The sequence below is a fragment of the Eptesicus fuscus genome, chromosome 1 (genome assembly GCF_027574615.1).
Source record: "Eptesicus fuscus isolate TK198812 chromosome 1, DD_ASM_mEF_20220401, whole genome shotgun sequence".
Classification (NCBI taxonomy): Eukaryota; Metazoa; Chordata; class Mammalia; order Chiroptera; family Vespertilionidae; genus Eptesicus; species Eptesicus fuscus.
This window is the reverse complement of record NC_072473.1, coordinates 77,250,624-77,263,441: the sequence shown is the minus strand read 5'-3', so window position 1 is coordinate 77,263,441 and position 12,818 is coordinate 77,250,624. Positions and strand designations below refer to the sequence as shown.

Genomic DNA, 12,818 nt, shown 5'->3' with positions numbered 1-12,818 from the left:
CAGTTGGGGGAGACTGGGCCTGCAGGGGAGGATAGTTGGGGTGGAACCAGGCCTACAGGGGAAGGCATTTGGGGGGCGACCAGGCTGGCAGGGTAGGGCAGTTGGGGGCAACCAGGCCAGCAGGGGAGGGCAGTTGGGGGGGAACAAGGCCTGCAGGGGAGAGCAGTTAGGAGTAACCTGGCCAGAAGGGGAGGGTAGTTAGAGGCGACCAGGCCTGTAGGGGAGGGCAGTTAGGAGCAACCAGGCTGGCAGGGAGGGCAGTTGAGGGGGACCAGGCCTGCAGGGGAGGGGATTTGGGAGGGACAAGGCCTGCAGGGAAGGGCAGTTGGGGGGGAGGAACAGGTCTACAGGGGAGGGCAGTTGGGGGGGGGGACCACGCCTGCAGGGGAGGGCAGTTGGGGGAGACCAGGCCTGCAGGGAAGGGCAGTTGGGGGTGACCAGGCCTGAAGGGGAGGACAGTTAGGGGCAACCAGGCTGGCAGGGAGGGCAGTTGGGGGGGACCAGGCCTGCAGGGGAGGGGATTTGGGAGGGACAAGGCCTGCAGGGAAGGGCAGTTGGGGGGGAGGAACAGGTCTACAGGGGAGGGCAGTTGGGGGGGGACCACGCCTGCAGGGGAGGGCAGTTGGGGGAGACCAGGCTTGCAGGGGAGGGCAGTTGGGGGTGACCAGGCCTGCAGGGGAGGACAGTTAGGGGCAATCGGGCTGGCAGGGTAGTGGTTAAAGGGTGATCAGGCTGGCAGGCAGAAGCGGTTAGGGACAATTAGGCAGGCAGGCAGGCAGGCGAGCAGTTGGGAGCCAGCAGTCCTGGATTATGAGAGGGATGTCTGACTGCCCATGGGATCGGGCCTAAACCGGCAGTCAGATATCCCTCGAGGGGTCCTCGACTGGAGAGGGTGCAGGCTGGGCTGAGGGCCACCCCCCCCCCCCCCGCCGTGCACGAATTTCGTGCACCAGGCCTCTAGTCTAAATATAATTGCAGAAACTATAAAGCTCTTGGAAGGAAATATAGGTATAAATCTTCATGAACTTAGGTTAGGCAATAGTTTTTTAAATGACACCAACTGCACAAACAACAAAAGGAAAAACAGATAAATCAGACTTCAAAATTAAATATTTCTGTGCTACAAATGATACCATCAAGAAAGTTAAAATATAACTCATATAATGAGAAAAATGTATTTGCAGATCATATATGTAATGTGGGCCTAGTATCTAGAAATATGCATAACTCTTACAACTCAACAATAAAAAGACAAAAAATTTTTAAATGGACAAGGATTTGAATAGACATTTCTTAAAAGAAGATATGAAAATGATCAATAGGGATATGAAAAGATACTAAACATCATTATTCATTAGGGAAATACAAATCAAAACCACATTGAGATACCACTTCATACTCACTAAGATGGCTATAATACTACTTCACACCCACTAGGATAGCTATAAGTTTTAAAATATAGCAAATGTCAACCAGGATGTGGGGAAAATGGAACCCTCATACATTGTTGATGAGAATGTAAAATGATCCAGCTGCTTTGACAAATAGTTTGGCAGTTCCTCAACAGGTTAAATGTAAAGTTACCATATGATCCAGAAAAATTGAAGACATACTCAAAAACCAGTACACAATGTTCACTGCAGCATTTATAATAATAAAAGCGTAATATGCTAATTAGACCAGACAGCCGAACGACCTTCCAGACATCCTTCCAGATGACCTTCTGGATGAAGCTGGGGCCTTGAGGACCAAGGCAAGCCGCTGCAATTATGAGGGCCAAGCCCCTTGCACGAATTTCGTGCATCGGGCCTCAGGCCTCTAGTTATTTATAATATCCAAATGATGGAAACAACCCAAATATCCATCAAGTGATGAATGGATAAACAAATGTGGTATAGCATATAATAAAATAGTATTCAGCAAGAAAAAGGAATGAAGTATTGATATGTGCTACAAAATGGATGAACTTTGAGAACATTATTTTTTAACTGAAAGAATCCAGTCACAAAGGGCCTCAAATTGTATGATTCCATTCATATGAGATATCCAGAATAGGCAAATCCATAGGAACAGAAAATAGATTAGTGGTTGCCAAAGTCTGGGGGGTTGGTGAGATAAAGAATTACTGCTAATTCGTATGAGGTTTCTTTTGGGGGTGATGAAATGTTCAGAAATTAGATAGTGGTGATGGTTGCATAACTTTGTGAATATACTAAAAACAAATGAATTGTATACTTTAAAATGGTGAATATTATGATAGTGAATATATCTCAATTTTAAAAAGTTTCAAACACAGGTCTGACCCCAGAGTGTGAACAGTTAACCACTATAATATACTGTCAACTATGTAATTATGTAGTATTTCTAAACTCGAATTGCTTTCTCCTTTCAATTGTTTTTCTAGGTAAGTGATTCCCTGTCTAGGTTTTGAAATATCCTGGGATATCTTTAATGATCAATGGGTGTTATAAAATCCTCATTTCCCAATTGTATTAATTTAAAAAATATAAAACTCCTAAAAATATTTTACTCCTATATCATAAAATATTTTTAGGAAGTAAGGGGGTATGGTATGACAAAAATAAAACAGTAGCAGAGTGTTGCAACTTTAAAAATTTGTCAATCACCAACCTATGCAGAATTAGAGTTTGCTAAGAATAAAGACAGGATGTGAACCTGATAGGATGCGATGCAATGACAGGTAATCATGAAGCATTTTCCAGAAAACACAATGGTTTGTCATAAAAATGCATTGATAAAATGTCTGGGAGAGCAGAACAATTGCCATGATAAAAAACAAATGTCCATGTCTACATACACTTATTTGTTCCCCTCCATATCATTTAGTTGATTTCAGTCATTAAATAAGTATGTTCATGTATTTGCCCTTGCTCTATTATAAAATTGTTTATCCATGGCTTATCTTCACCCTGAAAAAAAAAACACACACGTTGATGAGAATAAACTATAAGAAGGTATAAGGCTGTGTGAGTAGGTAGAAATAGAAAAGAGGAGTTTAAAAGCAGGTGATTAAGATAAAAATAATACATTCTACATTACAAAATGAAAAGACTGATTTCAGCATCACCCTTCAAATCCAGCATTTAGTTAACGCTGATCAGAGAGAGAACTTGTGATCTGCAGAGCATGGCTCCGGGCTTTCACTACCTCCCCGAGGTAGCCATGGTTTTCCCCTTCTTCAGAGAAAAGCCATGAGTTTGAAACCAAGCCTGACATCTGGGCTTTAGAATGAGGACTGAGCTGAGTTGTAGGATTTGTTTAAAAAACAAATTAATATAGCCCTATCCGGTCTTGCTCAGTGATTAGAGTGTGCCGGAAACCGAACATTGACACTTTGTAGTTAAATGTGAAAAGGGAATCCGGAAGGCTTTGGTCAACCTTAATCGCTCTGAATGGTCAGAGCTAGTCACTCATTGTTTAGTTGAGACATTGGTAGTTAAAGCAACTCTCACCTGTTAATCATATGTAAATTTTTGCTGATTGTCTTTTGTTGTAATTTCCTGCCTAAAGGATGTGGATGTATTTCAGAACCCCAATAAAAGGGATGGCAACGCCAGAGCTGTGGCAGTCCTCCCCCTAGAGGTGGACTCCCGCCTGGCCCCCATTTTCCCAAATTGATTCTTTTCTAGCTTCTCTTCATTTTGATTGCGGCCTTCTCCAGAAACCGGACCTGAACGGGAACCCTGAATCACGCAGGACGTGACAAGGGATCCCACAAGAGTGTAGACCTGCAGACTGAAGGGTCTCAGGTTCAATTCGATCCAAGGCATTTACCTGGTTGCCTGGTCAGGCACAGTGGGAGGCAACCAGTCAATCTCTCTCTTTCACATCGATGTTTCTCTCTGTGTGTCTTTCCTCCTCCCTTCCACTCTCTAAAAATCAATGGGAAAAAAATATCCTCAGGTGAGGATTAACAAAAAACATACATACAAATTGATATAAAATAAACATTCTTTAGGATATTAACATTAATGTCCTATGAACCCTTCCTTAAGTACATCTACACAATGGAATACTACGTTGTGGTAAAAAAGGAATTCTTACCATTTGCAACAGTATGGGTGGAACTGGAGAGCATTATGCTAAGCGAAATAAGCCAGTCAGAGAAAGATAAATATCACATGATCTCACACATTTGTGGAATATAATGAACAACATAAACTGATGAACAAAAACAGATCCAGAGACAGAGAAGCATCGATCAGAATGTCAAACCTCGAGGGAAGGTATGGGAAAATGGGGGTAAGGGGGAGAGATCAACCAAAGGACTTGTATGCATGCATATAAGCCTAAGCAATGGACACAGACACCAGGGGGTTGAAGGCATGAGTGGGGAGTGGAGGAGCAATGGGGGGTAAGGACACATATATAATAACTTAATCAATAAAGAAAAAAAACAAACAAACCAAAAAACAAAAGAAAAAAAGAAACGCTAGAAACTGTCTCCTTGTCTTGGGGAATGAGCAAATAAGTACTGGCTTAGTCTGATGTTTCCTTAACTGTAAAATGTCATTAAAGTTGGACTAGAATCACGATGATCTTTAAGCTGCTTTCCAGGTCTGACATCCTTTTATTACAGAGATCTTGCTATCTGTATCACATAGAAAAGACACCTTGGATTATTGAAAACTGGCCCCTCAAAACACAACTCTTATTTATTAGTGTGACTAGAAAGGCTGACAAACAAGAGGCATCATCATGACAGGAACTGAAATAAACAAAATGCATTCATTTTTTTGGCTAAAGCCAAGGTGATGAAGGGGAGTGGCTGGCTTTGCCTGCTGTATGTACCTCAAGAAAGATATAATGGGTGTTCCAGAAGACAAATAAATGGGAGGGGAGTCACATAGGAGTATAAATGAGTGAGAACACCTTTTGGAACTGAAAAAGAATACAAAATCCCAGAATACTATTAACAGTGGGAAAAACCCTTAAAACTCAAAAAAGATCTTTTAGGAACATAAAAGGCAACCAATGCATAGAATTCTCATCCTAAAAGGATAAAGACTGAAAACAGAAACCCTCCAAAAAGAGGCTAGGTGGTCAGTGAGCATAAATAACAATAAGAATCATCTTACATCTATGTACCATTTTATACTTTTCAAATAGTTCCAACGCGATTATCTCATTTGATCCTCATAATAAAGCCTGGTTGTAGTCCTGACTCTAAGCTGAATTAGCTGAGTGATTCTAGGTAAGATGTTTAAACTGTTTGGGCCATAGCCTCCTCACCTGTCAAATTACAGCTACCTGCCCTACCCATCTCACAAGCTCTTGTGAGGATCAGATGAGGATAAAATAATTTGCTTTAAAAATATAGTTTCATCATACATTCAGATTACTGATATGAAATGCATTATTAATTAAAGCAGTAATTTTTAAAAACAATTTTATTACCATTTATAATAAATATAAATGTCTTACCATTTACTTTATTTTATTTTCTTGAATTTACTAAAGGCCTGGTGCACGAAATTCATGCACGGGTAGGGTCCGTAGACCCGGCCAGCGATCAGAGCCGATCTGTGGGGCAACTGGCGGGACCATCGGGGGGCCCCTGCTGGCACCCGCCTTGGCTGGCCTGGTGCCACCCACTTGCCAGCCCTACCCCCCACTGCCACCGCTGGTTGCCTCCCTCTGCAGGGCGACCAGCGGGGCGATCAGGGGGCCCCTGCTGGCTCTGGCCTTGGCTGGCCTGGGGCCTGCAGGCTGGGGGCAGCTCCTGTGTTGAGCATCTGCCCCCTGGTGGTCAGTGCACGTCATAGCCACTGGTTGTTCCGCCATTTGATCAATTTGCATATTAGGCTTTTATTATATAGGATTGAGTGATATTGGTTAATAAAATTTTATAGGTTTCAGATATACAATTTTATAATATATAATCTGTATATTGTATTAGGTGTTCACCACCCTAAGCCAAGTCTCCTTTGAAAATTCATCCCAAATACATAGTTGACATATAGAGGACATCACACTCCGCCACAAGTTTTCTGGAGGACTATGAATCTGATTGTGATATTCATTATACTCATATATCTCTCCTGTTAGACTTGAGTTCCCTAAGGCAGGAACTGTCTCTCTTCTTTTCTCTTAAGCTTTTATCATGCTCAGAGAGAGCTCAGGACTGGAGGTTGATTACCAACTGACAAAGAGTGCCAGAGTCACTTCCCATCTAATAGGTTATTAAAGCCTACTTAATATTTTATAGTATGTGGATTCAATGATATTTTCTTTACAATAATTAACTCATAAATCCAATCATTGGTTATTTTATATAGTATAGTCATCAAAGACATTAAAATGAATATGGCAATAGCAGAACTAAAAGTCCTAAATCTGCTACAACTGCAAAAGATATAATCTGAGTAACCAAGAAACGGATTTGCCAAGGTAACACATAATTGTCAGGAATCCTAAGTACAATTCATAATACCTTTATCTTAATGCAGATAGCACTGGCAATTGCAAGGTTCAGGAACAAATGGAGAACAAATTTAACTTAACTACTGCTACTAGTACAGCTTTCCATCTATTCTAGGGCTGTTTTCCCAATCTCTGTTATCCAATGAAATATCTGTAAATGTTTAAATGTGCAGTGGCACACCTGAATGGACAGGCACCTCTACTTCCACAGAATAAAATTGGCAATATATGTATATAGGGCATGCTATTGAATGTTAGGCTGAGAGGACCCCAAGTTCAGGACAGAAACAAGGGACACAGAACAAAAGCCTATTTCAAATGAAACTTCTACTCCCCTAGGAACCACATGAATCCTAGCAACACTGAACAAAAGGCTATAGACAAAGCAATCGAGGATTCTGGACGATAAACCATTTTTCTATATCTGGGCTCTATACATTCAGATATTTCACTGTCCTGCATTAGCATTATCTACCATGCCCAAACATTAACCCAGCAAATTGTAAATAATGGTATTTTCTGTTACAAGAGGATTTTACATTGTATAATGAGTTTGTTATCCGATCATTTGGGCTCTGTAAGAGGAAGATCCAGAGACTGGGGACATTGTTCTGTTCATCAACTATAGGAGTCTGACCTTCGGGAAAAGAGGCTGAGACAAAGCCCAAGGTCAGGTAGTCAGAGCTCTGCAGAGAGATAGGAACCCAACTAGGGCAAGCCTTACTAAGGTTATTTCGCTAACCCATTTAGGTTGAACCAACATGCTAGTGTGCCTTCAGGTAAACCCCACATAGAGAAGGGAGTGGTGGGATGTTGGCACATTATTCAAAATCCCTCCACCTTCCATATTTTAAACATATGGTGGTTTTAGCAGCTTATAGGATTTCTAAGGAAAATGACGAAGCTGGGAAATTGACTTTTGAAAAGATGATGTCTGCCTATGGCCATGTAGAATGTGAAGATGAAAAACAACAAACATAGAAATAGCCACAGACTTCCAGTGCTCACAGAAGATATTAAACAGACTTTTGCTTTAAGAAAAATGAAGAAACATATATTGATTCTTGGGAAAGAGAAAAAATAAAAAGGGGACTAGCAGCCTGCACAAGGGAATAACTGGATATACACTGAGTGGCCAGATTATTATCATCTCTGAACATATAATAATATGGCCACTCAGGAGATATATATATTAGAGGGGCCCAGTGCATGAATTCATGCATGGGTGGGGTCCAGCCAGCCTGGCCAGAGGGGGAGGGGGACATGGGCAGTTGGCCGGCCTGCCTGCTGGTCGAACTCCTGGTTGAGGGGACAATTTGCATATTAGCCTTTTATTATATAGGATATACACTGAGTGGCCAGATTATTATGCATTCAGAGATCATAATAATCTGGCCACTCAATGTAAATGTCTAGTCTCAGGGGGTGGAGGGTGAGAAGAGGTAGAGGAGAGTATAGGTGGGATAAATGGTGATGGATGGAGACTTGATTTAGGGTGATGAAAATACCATACAGTGTACAGATGATGTGTTGTAGAATTGTGCACCTGAAACCTGTATAATTTTGTTAACTAGTGTCACTCCAATAAGTTCAATAAAAAGGAAAAAATAAAGAAATTCAACAAACTGGGGGGAAAAAAGGTAGATACTATTATTATTCTCATTTTATAGAAGATGAGGAATCTGAGGCTCAGAGAAATTAAGGAATTTGCCCAAAGCCTCATAGCTAATAGGGATACTTGCTAGCATTATTCAATACAATGGCTGAGAAACACTTTTCTAGTCTTTTCTCCACCCTGCTCAGTGATTAATTTAATGCTTTTTGAGAGACTGGAAATACAGACCTTAGTGCAATAATGCCTTGGTCCCAAACTTTTAATCATCAAAAAGTGAAAAACTGTGAGCTTTCCTGATCTATCATATGTCCAGTATCAATATGTTACATGTCATATTTTGATGATGCAAGGCTCTAAGTCAAGATATTCAGCTTAAGAAAGGAGTTATTTTGCAAACACACTGCCTCATCTTCCCCTTTGCAGAGAAGACAAAATCTTAGTGCTAAATGGAAATGCAGCACAACTGGCCTCCACTAGCACCCAAATTCCATTGCCTAATAGCTAGGGAGTTACCAAAATCCATAAAGACTGAGTGACAGCCCTGGCTGGTTTGGCTCAGTGGATTGAGCGTGGGCCTGTGGACTGGAGGGTCCGGGTTCAATTCCAGTCAAGGGCACATGCCCGGGTCGTGGGCTCAATCCCCAGTGTGGGGCGTGCAGAGGGCAGCCAATCAGTGATTCTCTCTCATCATTGATGTTTCAATCTCTGTCTCCCTCTCCCTTCCTCTCTGAAATCAATAGAATATATTAAAAAAAAAAAAAACTGAGTGACAGACACACATGATGCCCAGCAGGTACCTCTTAGAAGAGCCATTTGAGACACATTCTGTGACTCAGCCCTGTCTTCACCTTCTTTTAGGGAGCTGTGTCTCAGTTGGAAAAGAGAGAACCAGAGTGCCAAGGAATACAGTAAAAGGAAGACATTCTCACCTCCTCACCAAACCAATGAGGTTTGGTGAATGGTAAAGATATACTCCTCCTGCAGTTTCCTTCTCAACTGTCATGGTGTCAGCAGATTTTATGGGAGGAGACTGGATAGGCTCACTACCCAGAGCAATTTTTAGATGCAATTATGAGACTCCATTGGCACTGCTTAGAATCTGCAAGTTGGAGCAGGTTGTCCTGCACTTAAAGAGAAGGGATTAACTAAACCAACTTCATCTAAATCAGTTTGTACTGTTCAGATGATACATTTGTGTAGCAATCAAGTCACTCTGATTTGTGGCAGTACTTCCCAGGGGGTGGCCATGCAAGGCAAAACATGCAAGATGAGAAGTCTAGTAGTCAGGAAAGTAAACCAGAGAAACAATTGCCCCTTCATGTCCCTAGCCTCTACCCTACCCCTCACAGCCCCTCCCTGTCCTAATCCTGGAGCTGCAAGTAAAGAGGTAGGCCTCAAACAAGCAGGAGGCCAAAATACTAAGCCAAGGCTGGGGCCTCCGCCCAGTCAGCAGAGGTCTCTTCACATTGTAGACACTTAATAAATATTATTGACTCAACTCTGCTAGATCCTAATCATGCTTACATAGCCATACCTAAAATTATTAATGCCACTTTTCAGTAGAAATTAACTAACTGCCCCCATAAATGAAAAAAAAAAAATATGGGGTGAGGTTATGTTTTCAGATCAGCCTGACTCAGATTGTTAGGTTGGAGTACATTAGATACGATTTAAACCTTGACTTAAAGTAATCACCATTACTCTGTATATCTAGTTTTATGTATGTTTCATTCAGTTGTTTGTCCATTAGGGGAGGGGGGGAACAGACTTAGGGCCTAAGAATGGTGATAGATTTGGCTCCAGGGGGGGCTAATAATGACAAGTTAAGGTTTCCAGAAACTAGGGTTCCTACTTATACCCAGTCAATCTATTATACCAATCAAAAGTTAAATGAAGCACTTCCTTTGAAAAGTGTAATGCTGAGGGTTTATAGAACCCTTCCATCTTCAAAAGACCAAGAGAAAGCTCACAATAACTAGTACACAATATTATGCATTTTATACAACTGCATCAACTATGAAAGAAAGGTCAGAAGAATGTCCTAAGGCCATAGAGACAATGCAATATCAGATTTGGGATGAATTTTCTGATCGTCTGGGCCCCTAGACCCATATTTCAAACACATAAATCTAGTTGTAAGGAACAATCAGAAAAAATATAATTCACATCATATATCTGTATTAAGTTAATTGATTGGGCAGGAATATATAAAAATAGTAGACTGTTTCCCCCTCAGGGCATGATGAGTAGAGAGGGTTGGAAGGATGTGAGGGTTAGGGGTAGAGTGGGAAGTAGGGGAGGGACTCTCTCTCTTCAGCATTTCCCTTCCATTGGAACATGACCAGATAACTGATTAGAGTACTGGGAGGCAAAAGAATGGGGTTAAAGGCAGCCCTTTGGCCCAACCTGGGAATCAGGGGAATCAACCCTCCCACCATATTTGTCTATTTATGTCGTCTCTAATACATTCTTTTATAAAGGTTCCTCCTCGGAGACACACAACCATCACTCAACACATTCCCCACACTCAGAAATCCTGAAAAAGACAAACTGGTTGAAGAGCAAGAGGCTGCACGGCTGGGAAGCTGGGAGTACACAGGTTGATGGAAGGAAGGGTGTGCGGGATGGGTAGGTTCTGGTGGGAGATTTGGGTAGGCAGGTAGATGTGTGATAAGGTAGAAGGAAGGTGAGTGCGAAGGTGGTTTGGGGAGTGTGAGAGCAACAGTGAAGAACCCAAGGACCCCAGGATTCCAAATTACTGCTCTGAGAAAACCCTCCAAGAAATAATGTGCTACACACAAAGTGCTAAGTAACCTAAACCTTATCATCACCAAAAAGGTTTCTGTAATCTACTCCAGTTATTTACTTAATTCTTACAAACCAGAAATGGAAAAACACCATCTCTGAGTCAGTCACAGTCTGTCGAGTGTACATATGTAAGTTTCCCCTCTCCCCCCACTGAGCTGGTCTCAGAGCTAGGCCAGAAATAAGGAACCGCCCAGAGACTTGAGGATCGCTCCCCTGGCAAAAAAGAAATTAAGTTTCGCTGGGCCCGTTTGCAGGCAGGGTGTCCACAGCATCTCTGGCTGCCACAGCAGCCACCCCTGGCAGACTGCCGGTCGAGGGGCGCCACCCGGGCCGAGGAGGCTGCCGGCCACCGGAGCGTGGGAAGGCGCTCGTGGGAAGGAGCCGCTCTACTGGCCGCGCCAGGCCAGGCCGGGCTGCGCGGGAGGCCTCGGACCGCCCCCGCCCGCACCCCGGAGTGCAAACTCCGTCCCAGGAGGGCAGCAGGGACTAGCACCCGGGCCCCAACAGCGCAAAGGGATGCCAGAGCTGGGCCGGCGCCCCTGCCGCCGCCTCGAGCTTCGCGGACCCCATCGCCCTGCCCGGCCGAGCCCAGGAGCCCTTGGCCCGCGCCGGGCCCCGGCGACACCTGAGAGGCGGCCAGAGCGTGTGCGGGGGTGCTCGGCCCCCCGGGGACCGCGGCGAAGGGGCGCGTTTTACCCAGAGCGTTCCAGCGTGCCTGCCATCTCTTCGGCGCGCCCTAGAGCGCAGGGCGCTCGCCTGCTTCCGCCGGGAGCTGGTTCTGGCTCCTGCGAGAGCTCCCGGGCCGCCGCCGCCGCTCCCGCCGCCCCGGTAGGCCGCCGCCCGCCTTCGCCTTCGCCCCGGCCGCCGCGCAGCAGCTGGGATCCGCCCGCCTGCGCGCCCCGCCAGGGACAGCAAGGCGGTTGCGATGCTCCCGTGCCTGGGTCTCCGGAGCCGAACTTAAGAGTTTTCACCACCTCAATCCTGGGGCAGCACCATGACACCAAGGCAGCACCACACTGTCATTTCCGCCGCAGCAGAGAAAAAAAAAAGCAATCCCTTCGAAAAGGGGGTGGGGTGGGGGCAAACAGGGCTGGGACTGAGGCCCGGAGGGAGCACTGGGAAGGGCCCCAGCAGCAGGGGCACTTGGCCACCTTCCCGACCTCACCTTCCGATGCCCCCTCTTCTCCCAGTTCCCCTAGCCCCTCCTCTGGAGGCGCATTTACTTGTTTTCTCCCTGGGTAGTAGTGACCCAAGAAACCTGAGCAAGCAAAAGCAGCGGGTGGGTGGGGTTAGGGTTACTACTGTACCTACCAGCTGATTCCAGAAGCCTTTTCTCCAGCGCCCTGTCATCTTGAAGGAAGACACACCGAAAGGGGCAGAGCTGGGCGTGTGTCCGCGCGCGAGCGCGCGCGCGCGCGTGTGTGTGTGCGCGCGTGTGCGTGTGTGCGTGTGTGTGTGTGTGTGTGTGTGTGTGTGTGTGTGTGTGAACGGGAAGGAGAGAGAGACAGAGACAGAGACAGAGACAGAGAGACTGGGCGAGGAATGTGTGTGAAATGCAGAAAGCAGATTATGGCCAAACTCTTCTTCCACCCACCAACCCTCTCGGGTTTGAAAAAGGAAAAGGCCCTTGCAAGCGGCAATGAGATGAGAGCGTCAGTCCACAGCACAGGTCCTCTGATGAAGCTGCTCTATGCAAAGTTAACTACAGAGTAAAACAAAAATAGTGGAGGAGACAGAAAAGGGCAGACAATTGAAGGAAACCCAACCCCTCTTTCTTTTTACAAAGGGAGAATGGCTGTGTTTTATTGGCCATGGTAAAAAAAACTGTGGGGATGAATTAAAGCCATCAAATTAAAATAAAAAGTAGGGTTTCATTTGCACATTCAAATCCTTGATGGACAAAACAAGAGGGTCCTTACTAAAGAGGACAATAGAACAGATGCCAGCTATC

General features: G+C 44.6%; 1 protein-coding gene across 4 annotated transcripts in view; it reads right to left on the bottom strand.

Moving 5' to 3' along the window:
• Window positions 1-12,228, bottom strand: part of MID2 (midline 2) — a 122,345-nt gene extending 110,117 nt beyond the window's left edge. The window contains exon 1 of one of the 4 annotated variants that reach the window (XM_008156307.3): window positions 12,179-12,228. Coding sequence is in view for 2 of the 4 variants with exons in the window: in XM_054722731.1 (XP_054578706.1) it covers window positions 2,819-2,843 (25 nt within the window). In the remaining 2 variants the exon portion in view is untranslated. Of the gene's footprint in view, window positions 1-2,818; window positions 2,869-11,563; window positions 11,602-12,178 lie in introns of those variants that run through there. The other 3 variants (XM_028132349.2, XM_054722731.1, XM_054722775.1) reach the window with 3 other exon arrangements.
• Window positions 12,229-12,818: the final 590 nt, after the last annotated feature.